At 38.0% G+C, this 10,995-nt stretch overlaps 1 protein-coding gene across 1 annotated transcript; it reads left to right on the top strand.

Annotated features, from left to right (window-relative positions):
* Positions 1-8,372: 8,372 nt before the first annotated feature.
* LOC115991097 lies at positions 8,373-9,089 on the top strand. Its single transcript, XM_031114843.1, has one exon. It carries the CDS (start codon positions 8,373-8,375, stop codon positions 9,087-9,089), a length of 717 nt encoding a protein of 238 aa, XP_030970703.1.
* The last annotated feature ends 1,906 nt before the right edge of the window (positions 9,090-10,995 follow it).

Raw genomic sequence — 10,995 nt, 5'->3', positions numbered from 1 at the left:
CAGATTTGCACGAATTTCTACGATCACCACCTTTGGAATTTCCACTACTATCCCCTTTAAATTTATAGCCCACCTTTGGCCAGGGCATGCTTGTGAGCTGAAACTAAGAAGCAACTCTTGGTTTTGATTCTTCACCTGAACGTGGCTTACCTCCTCCATCATAGTTAACTTGGTCACCACTTGAAAAAGGAGTTCTTTTTTCCTTTTGGGAGTGCACTATGGAGCCACTATGATCTTTCTCCATAGCGCCTATTACAGAATCTTGGGATGCCCTGGCATGGGCAATGACCTTTTTGCTCTTAACTGAAGCTTTAAGGTTGGGCTTAATCTGGACCACTTCATCTCCAACCCGGAAACCCATGTTATCCAAGTCTAATATCTTTGGGCTTACATCCGTAGGAATTTAGGCTTGAGCATGCGTGTCAGTCTGTATGGTTTGAAGGGAGCTCGCCAATTGGGCTTTGTTAATTACTCTCGGAGGAGACAACTTCCATTTGGCTTCTCTGCTAGGCCCAATATTGGTCTCCACCTTGCCAAGGCCCGTACTAGCATTGACTCCATTCCCACGAATGCCTTGCATCTACTTGGAGTAGTCGTTGGCAATTCTAGGAGGGGCCTTCCACTTCTTTGGGTTTTTGTCCCATTCTTTTTCCTGCCAACCACTACCCACGGCCCGTACATAGTGTCGTGGTTACCGTCTTGCACGTCTTCTTGCATGCCTTTGGTGGACCTCTCACCTAACTTGGCATTATCCAAACCATGCTCTTTGCATGACTGTTCTCCTTTGTCCCCAACAACCATCGTTTCCACCTCATGCACTTAAGAACATTGACGGATTGTGTACGTGCAATTTTCCCTCCGATGACCCATTCTTCCACAAGAGAAGCACAACTTTTGAATACCCTCATAGCATACTGTTTGTTTAAACTTTCCAATTAAAATTGCTGTGATCAAAGGTTTGTCAATATCAATATGAACACAGAGCCTAGCAAACCTTCCTTTAGCTTCAGAGGTAGTATAAGTATCTATTCTGAGAACTTGCCAATGGATTTCCCAATCTGAAGAAGAGCTTCCACATTGTAGTACTCAATTGGAAGCTCATTGAGTCTTATCCATACTGCTATTGAAGTAACACTCGTGGATGCTGGTCAGAAATTCAGCTCCCATGGCCTAATAAAGAGGAAATGCTCACCAATAAACCAAGGACCCTTCCTAAGGATATTTTCATAATCTTCTTTCAATGACAGCCTCACAAGGAAAAAGTCATGCCCCAAACCCACACAGTCTAGCCTACCAACGGGTTTCCACATGGATAGTAGTCTACTGTGTAGAAAGCTGAACCCAACCATTCTACCATAGACCTTGATAATGATTGCTTTGGACCATGGAGTGCGAATGTGTTGCTTGAATTCTTTAGAAAACTTAACAGTAGCTAGTCCTTCACGGAGCACCTCTACTTCCTCATTTGAGTCTTCATCGTCTTCCATACAATCACCAAAATTAAAGGCCTAGGTGAAAGCACTAGGTATTTCACCAACAAGCTTATCCTTGAAGGATATGGCCCTACTCCATGACCCCTGTCCACAGCTTGGAGAGGAAGATCCCGAATCTAGACCTCCTTGGAAGCCTGCATAGCTAACATCTTTAACCTTCTTATTGCTACGTGCTAACTCTTCTTGCTCTTATCGAGAGAGATATGAGGAGAGCTCCATCATTATCCTAACAGCTATTCTTGAATCAATACTTGCTAATGCAAGAAAATGCTTTTACATTTTTTTCATGATTGAGGCATTATCAAACCCACTCAAAATTGTAATCAATAAACATTAATCATAGTGCTCTTATGTCAACCCTTTTCATGGTATGATAGCTCTTAGATTTTTAGTATTATAGGACTAGGAGGGCTTGTTAAACCCACAAGCCCAAGCCATGTGTTTGATCCAATTAAACCCAAAGGGTCATGAATGATTTCAACGAGTTGGGTGAACAGGTAACAGGTTTGGATTTTATATACATATAAAAAAACAAAAACAAAATCAAATTATATGGCAGAGTGGTGGGTTTGGAACCCAAAAAAAAAAAAATCAACCTAACCCAACTAAAATAAATAATCCTTTATATTTGAAACGTTCCAAATGTAAGAGAAAATACGATAAATAGGTGTAGACACCTTATTTTGCAACTCCTTTATTCTCTTTGTTTTAATGAGCTTCTGTTTCCTCATGTTACATGAAACTACTTTCTCCTATCTCTATTGTTTTTCTTCCTTAAAACAGAAGATTGTGTTCCATTTGGTTCCTTCTGTTGTGCAAAATCCACATGGCTACCCGTGAAGCCAAACCATTAAAAGTGGATAATAAGAGTCAATTTTTAACCAAATAATCCTGAGCATAACACCAAACCAAAACAAAACTATATGATAAGAACTTAGGGTTTATGTTTTATTTAAGAAGAGGGGCAAAAAAGTAAATAACAAAATTGTATAATATATTTTCTAAAATTTAAATATATATTAAATATAAATAGATCAAGTTAGGCGAATATGTGAATCTTATGACATAAACCCAACCCACTAACCCCTAAAAACCAACCCAACCAACAGGTTGGGTGCATCGGGTCGGTTTTTGGCAGGTTGGCTGCACATCCCTACATATGGCAAATAATTAATTCAAAAGGTAAAAGATAGCCATGTCACATACAACAAGTTGTATCTCTCTCTCTCTCTCTCTCTCTCTCTCCTAACAAATTAGAGATGCCAATATCAAACCTTGCTGGAGAAAAAGGTCTCACCCTAACAGGAAACTACTTTCTCCTTTCTCTATTGTTTTTCTTCCCCAAAACAAATGGATTTTCCTTCTGTTGTGCAAAATCCACATGGCTGCCTATGAAGCCAAAGCATTAAAAATGGATATTTGGTTTTCATAGCAACAAAATGATTTCTTTAAGGTCAATTTTCAGCCCTACGTTGGTTTTTCTCATTTAGGTATATGTTAAATTGTTCTGCTATTGCTAGATTTTTCCTCTTCTAACTTTTTAAGTTTGTAGAAAATTTTTGTTTCAATTAGGGTGGTAACTTCTTCTCCACTGAGCTCTAATATTGGCCTTTAATGCACAACTCACTATGATGAATGATGATGTTCTAAACTACCAAGAAAGGCGTCTATACTATTAATAACAGGATTTTCCTGTTCATGTTTCTTCATTTTGTATACTAAAATATTCTTACACAAATTCTTAAATTTTCTAAAATTCCTCTATCTTTTAGTTAAATAATTTTAAAATTTAAAAACACAAACTAGTTAAAAGAGTAATTTACTATTTTTTTTTAAAAAGTTCCTAAATGTTAGGCTTTTGTTCTCCCTCTTCTCTAATATGAATTACCAATTTTTATTTTAAATTCAAATTTTCAAACTTTTATCTCACGTAGGAAAAGATCCTAAAAATTTGGACACTATGTCTATCTCACTTTTAAAATTATTCGACGTTATCTTACCTCTTTCTTAAATTTTTTTAAAAAATACTCACAATTATTTTATATATATTTTTAGAGAAATTACTTCTCCTATTTGAATTTCAATGCTTCTACATGACTACATAAAAGTTGGAAAAAAAAATCAAGAGTTTTAGTTTCAAATTGTTTTTTCCATTCATATCAACCACTAACTCACGTACAAATAACTAATTAGAAGAGAAAAAAAAAACTCATGTAACAAACACATCTTCTATCTCACTTTTAAACATTATGACACTAAACCAAAAAAAAAAAAAAAGAGCATCATCACATGCGCGAAGCCAGCATAGGATGAGGCTAGTATATTAAATTGTATGTGATATAGCTATCTTTTACCCTTTGAATTAGTTATTAGCCACATGTCTTCCATGCAAATTAAAATGGGAGAAAACAAGAGGAGAGCCGGCCCCCACTTTAACCTCTTTTGATACTAGGGGTAAAATGGTAATGTTGTATAAATGAAAATTTTCAAGAATGAACTTGGTTCAAAGTTCAAACATCCAAATTTTAAGTGGTCATATAGATTAAGCAATTACAACTAAATTGTTCCTTTTGTTGTGTGTGCGTGTATATATATTTGTGCTGAGATTCTTTTTGTTGTATACAAATTTGTGTTAATATCAATGTTTTATTAACGCTCATATTTGATTGGTTGATCCATGATCTTACCAATTTCAATGCACACTGTAGATGCATATGTAGGATTATCCTAGATAAATTTTGATTATTTCAAATTAAAAATGATTAAATTAAATTTATTAAAAGATTAAATTTTATTGGTGGAATAACTATAATTATACTAGACATACAAGCACTAGATTATTCCATACAGATAATATTGTTTTTTTAAAATAATAGTATTTATCTAGTTGGTTAATGCATTTAATTTAAAAGAAAAGTTAATGGATGCCCTATAAGGTTGTTAGTTTATGAAATTTTTTTAGAAATTTTTTATTAGAAAAGAAATAAGTAATTAATTTTGCTGACAACTTTTTTATATTTCATATGAAAGTAATATCAAAACTTTTTTAAAATTGTCCATTAAAAATGTCCTAAAAGAATTTGTTAACCAAACCCTTATTTTAATTTGTAGGGTCACAATTCGGGGTCCAGGCCTAACAGGTATGGAGTTCTGGCCCAAGGAGCCCGAACAATGAATTTATAAAGAGTGAGTTACAGAACTAGGCCCTAACAAAGTGCGTACTAGTTAATATTGGGCCATAAAACAATTGAAAATAAGAAAATCTCCTTCATGTCCATTAGATATACGGTCCGAGGAGACGTAGGGGATGTATCTCTGTCCCTGCTCAAAAGCTATGGTTCTCACCCTCTTCTTCTGTCCTAAGTTTTTCCTTTTTCCGGTCCCCTCCTTAATGGGGACTCCCCCCTCTTATATAGCCCCCTTGAAGTCATCAGGACCTTACACTTGTTGATCATCTGGACCTTCACTCGAGTGCTCGTCCCATCGGACATCTCCTCCATCTTTCTGTGAGTCGTGGTAGCCAAGGTAACACTGTTCACAAGTCCTCTCCACATTAATGTGGCCGGAAAAGTAGTTGTCATGCATTTAATGTGGCAGCTGTAGCCTCTCCCTTGGCATCCTACACTTTCCTCCCTCTTATGGGCTTGGGGGACTCATCCCTGTTACTAATACTCGCTGGAGTGAATCCTTATAGCTGGCAGAGTGCATGTTCGAGCCACATTTGGTACGTCCGAGGAGACATTTCTCCTCGGACCGCTTTTCAAACAATTTTGGGCCCATAAGAATTGGGACTGGAGCCTTTTTGATACCCACACCTTCTCCTCGGACGTGGTCGAATTTTATATGGGGCCCAAGGCCCATTGTATGATCTTGGGACTTTACCCCTACATAATTAATTAGATTAGTTGTCTATATATATTAATAGCTAAAACTCAGAGAAAATCCAATTAAATTTTAATTAAATTTTCAATTTTGCGTCACATGTCTCATTTAATATTTAATTTTGTGCCAAATGAATTATTGGGTGTAAAAATCAAAGAGTCTAAGTCAGATTAGATTCTAAATTGGATTTCAATTGGAGTCCAATTTTCTGCCACGGGTCCATCTAAGTTTTTAATTTTTGTGCTAAGTGAATAATTAGGTAAAAAAATCAAAGAGTCTAAAACCAATTAAATTATATATATATATATATATATATATATATATATAATGAGAAACTATTACATATTTTAGAAATGAATGGTTAAAAAAAATTATAAACTAATACTATGTATAATTTGAACCTCTTCTTAAAAAAAAGTATAATTTGAACCATATAATTGTAATTTTTAATTATACTAATACATATACACAGAGTTACACACTAGTTTTAACAGCGGAAAAACACATTCAATAAAATAGTCCAATTTCATCTAAAGGATGAAAAGTCAGTCTTTCCTGATACCAATTCCATCTACACTTAAACACTTACTTTGACAAAGATGTCAAAGAGTTCCTAATATCTATTATTATTTTATGGGAATATTTTAAGATTTTTTTGGAACTAAAACACTTAAATTATATCTAAAATAAGAGTCTTTGAGGGCCATAAGTAAGTTAAGGAGTCCAAATTTGCTAAAAATACTGGATTGTATCTTTAAAAAGAGTTCAATCCAAAATAAATTGGGAAAATCCAAAAAATTAGGACTCGCCATGGCTGATCAACACTCCAATGCTAAACCTTTTTTTTTTTTTTTTTTTGAGATAATTTTAACCTGTGGTATCTGCTTCTAATGACAGCTCTTTATTATCAAACCAAGACATCAATCAGTTTTTAGTGTAGGCGAGGATTAAACCCTAGATCTCTTATTCAACTATTAGAGACTCTAATTATTGATCAATACTTGGTAAGGCCAAATTATCTTCATATATCTATCATATGATATTTGATATAAAAGTTAAATTCTATTTGGTCACTAATTTTTTTTATTAAAATTTATTTTAGTGATAACTTGAGAAACAAATCCAACTTAAATGGAAATTTTATGAGTTTAGTAATGCCTCAATTAAAAGGACTTTTTCGTAACAAGAGATCAAAATAAATATAATAGAGATGGTTAAACTAATGTACTTAGGATTACAACTAAGGAATTTATTAAACTTTTTCTTTCTTTTTTTTTTGCTTCAAAGGAATTTATTAAACTTACTTGAATCAAAATGAAAAGTACAATACAATAGTTAAATACAAATACTGAAGATAAACTATAAGGCAATCACACTAAGGAAACGACCACAAGGAGATCACTACAACACTAATCCTATTTGTAGATATGCTACAAGAACCACCCTACACCCTAGGCCTATGATAAAAGAAGACATGTTGTCTTGAAGTTGAAGCGTTGATTGATGTATTGAGTGTGTGTTATTTATGCAAAGCCCTCCTTTTATAAACAAGTATGGAAGTAATTTTTCAGCTCATAACTACCCCATAAATCAAGGGAATTAGGTGGTTATTTCCACTTTAGTGATAAGTGTCTTCAAGTCATATATTTACTTGAACGTATCTTAAATTGTCTTCTAACTACTTGACAAGTGGCATTTCACATGACATAATTTGCCAAACACATGTGATGTGTTTACCAAACTAACACATTGTATAGTTGTCAGCATATATGTGTCATCATCTCTAAGTATTAAAAGTAGCTTGCCAAGAGTTCAACTGTCCTTATGTTTTTAACGAAGATATTCAAGATTGTAATATCCCCTCTCCTATTATAACTATCTTTTTTTTTTTTTCTTTTCTTTTTTAAAGCGTCTTTATGCCAACTATATGCTCTTACCAGTATTATTATTTTTGAAGTATAAAGTACAAACATATAATTTAAGCATCTCTTGCATATTAGTTTAAAATTAATTTATATATTTAAAACTGATAAGGATAAAATTATAAATATGAACGCTTACTGATGGAAAGGCATAGAGCGACGTTCCAAACAAACACTTCGATCTCACTTGTGTCCATTGACAAGTGACAACAGTAGGGAGTCTATAGCTCTATCAGCTTGGGCGAAGATGGAAAGTTGACACCATTAAGCTGAAGGGGATGCACGAGAATGACGGTTTTAACATGACCTTAACTTGGCCTCCACGCATGCGTGTATAAGGAAATATCTTATGCCTCACGCTTAATGTTAATCAAAAAGACTCCTACAAGAAAAGGATTCTGCAAAATACGCTCATGAGGACTCCTATAAGGAAAAGACTTATAAACCAAGGAAGAGATGTCAACCCTCTACTACTATAAAAGCCCCAAAACCCTCACTAACCAAGGTATGCATAATTCACCCCCAGCTTTGACACTCTAGAGTTGTGAGAAGTTCTAACTTGACCTTCAGAGGGTATTTGGCCGGCACCACACCAGTACTCTTTATTAGGTCTTCTCTTTTTGTATTGTGCAGATATTGTTTCGAGCACGTGAGGACCGTGTGACTTACTGTTGATTTTTCGGCATCATCAGTTGGCGCCGTCTGTGGGAAACACGATTAGAAGATAAGCCATATTCACTGCTTCTTAGAGAAAAAGTTGCATGGTACTTACTCATTCGATGGCAACCACCACCAACAATCATAGCAACGAACCGTGACCTACTGCCCTGGAGAGGCAAGTCCAAATCCTCACAGCAGTAGTAGAATGCCTCACCAAGCAAAATCATGATCTGGATGAATAGCCGTGCCAGAAAAACATGGTGATGATACCCAAGAGGAAGACCAAGAAGGCACTAGTGCTGAGAGAAGGAACCAAGAAGGGCTAGAAGGTAGTAATGCCCCGGGCAGGCCAGACCGACAGGACACTAGTCGCCCATCCATCACTAATATGATTCCACCTCATATAATAGCCGAGATGCAAATGATGAAGGAATGGATGAACTTTATGATGAATGCCCTTAAAGGACGGGTGTCTACTGACCTCGATGATTTGGTCCATCGAACTAATTCGCCATTCACAATGTCCGTCACTTCATTCTCCCTTCCACCGAAGTTTCACATGCCGCGGGTAGAAAACTACGACAGATCCAAGGACCCTTTAGATCACTTGGAGTCTTTCAAGACCCTGATGCACCTTCAAAGGGTGCTAGACAAAATCATGTGCAGAGTTTTCCCCATCACGCTGAAAGGATCCACAAGGATCTGGTTCAGCAGGCTGATGCCTAACTCCATTGGAACCATCAAGGAGTTAAGCGTCCAGTTCGCTTCACATTTCATCAGAGGGCACAAGTACAAGAAGTCCACTGCATGCCTGATGAATATTAAGCAGCGGGAGGACAAGACGCTGAGGTCCTACATCACCTGCTTTAACAAAGAGACCCTCTCAATCGATGAAACAGACGACAAAATACTCATGGTTGCCTTCACAAATGGATTACGGAAGGGTAAGTTCCTATTTTCCCTATACAAGAACGACCCAAAAACTATGTCGGATGTACTATACAGGGCAACCAAGTACATGAACACGGAAGATGCGTTGCTGGCTCGAGAAGAAAAGCCCAAGAAGAGGGAAAGGCAGGAAGACCCGCAACAGGACAACGGGCTGAAGATGGCTAGAACTGAAGATCGGTGAGAGGACAGATGTTCCAAACCCCCTGCAGGGAAGCTTACAAGCTTCACCCCGTTAACTGCCCCGATCGACCAAGTTCTGATGCAAATTAAGGATGAAGGAGCCTTGACCTTTCCTAGTAAGCTGAAAGGAGATCCTAACAAGAGGTCTAGGGACAGGTACTGCCGTTTTCACCGCGATCACGACCATGATATAGCTGATTGCTACGACTTAAAGCAGCAAATCGAAGCTCTTATCAGGCAAGGGAAGCTGCAAAGGTTCGTTAGTAAGGAAAGAGCGGACCCACTACAAGAATAGGCTCCTCGACGGGAAAATGGGCGTCCTAGACCGCCCTTAGGTGACATAAGAATGATTGTAGGGGGTACAACGACTACCGGGTTATCTAAAAAGGCTCGTAAGACCTACCTGAGGATGGTCCACAACATCCAACTGACAGGTTCCGTGCCGAAAATACCGCGGATCGACAACCCCGTCATCGAATTCTCAGAAGAAGATGCCCGACGTCTCCACCATTCCCACAACGATGCACTGGTCATCAGCATACGAGTGGGGGATTATAATACACATCGGGTTCTGGTTGACAATGGTAGTTCAGTTGACATCCTTTACTACCCAGCATTTCAACAGATGATGATTGACAGAGAGCGACTAGTTTCGATGAACGCACCGCTCGTTGGTTTCGGAGGAAGAAGGGTACACCCCCTTGGCGCAGTCACATTATCCGTAATGGTGGGCGACGACCCCAGTAGATCACTAAAGACGTAACATTCCTTGTGGTCAACTACTCTTCCGCCTATAATGCCATCTTGGGACGACCTACCCTTAACTTATGGAAGGCTATAACTTTAACCTACCACTTTATGATCAAATTTCCCACCGATTATGGAGTAGGGGAGCTGCACGGAAATCAGGTAGCCACTCGCAAATACTACGTAGCTATGATGGAGATGGATGACCACCTCCAGGCCATGAACATAGAGGAACACCGAACAGTGACAGAGCTCGTCGAAAAGCTTGAAAAAATACTCCTCGACGACTCCAAGCCCGATAGAACGACCAGAATTGGTACTCTAGCCAGTCCAGCGATCCGCCAAGCACTCACATCTTTTCTTAAAGATAACAGGGATGTATTTTCTTTGAGCCATGAAAACATTCCAGGAATCGACCCTGCGATCAAGGTACACAGACTGAACATATCACCCTCCTTTCCACCCATCTGTCAGAAGAAGTAAGTATTTGCCCTCGAACGGGACCAGGCTATAGCAAAAGAAGTCCACAAGCTACAAGAGGCGAACTTCATCCGAGAAGTTTATTACCCCAAGTAATTGGCAAACATGGTAATGGTCAAGAAAGCTAGCAGGAAATGGAGGATGTGCATAGACTTTACTGACCTAAACAAGGCATGCCCTAAAGATAGCTACCCCCTCCCGCGGGTCGATGTCCTAGTTGACTCTACAGCCTAACATTAGTTACTAAGCTTTATGGACGCCTTTTCGGGCTTTAACCAAATAAGAATGGACGAGGCAGATCAGGAGAAGACTTCGTTCATCACTAGCCAGGGCCTTTTTTGCTATAAAATAATGTCATTTGGCCTAAAGAACGCGGGCGCAACGTATCAGAGGCTCATGAACAAGATGTTTGCACAGCAGATCAGGAGAAATGTACAAATCTATGTTGACGACATGTTGGTAAAAAGCTGAAGGGAGGAAGACCACTTAAGGGATCTCAGAGAAACGTTTAACACCTTTTGCTCCTACAACATGAAGCTCAATCTAGGCAAATATGCCTTCAGAGTGATGGTGGGAAAGTTCTTAGGGTTTATGGTGTCTCAGAGAGGTATCGAGGCCAACCCAGACAAGATTCGGGCCATAATAGAGATGAACCCCCGAAGAACGTAAAAGAAGTACAA

This window comes from Quercus lobata, chromosome 5 (genome assembly GCF_001633185.2).
Source record: "Quercus lobata isolate SW786 chromosome 5, ValleyOak3.0 Primary Assembly, whole genome shotgun sequence".
NCBI lineage: Eukaryota > Viridiplantae > Streptophyta > Magnoliopsida > Fagales > Fagaceae > Quercus > Quercus lobata.
The sequence above is the reverse complement of the archived record's forward strand: the minus strand, read 5'-3'. Positions and strand labels throughout refer to the sequence as shown.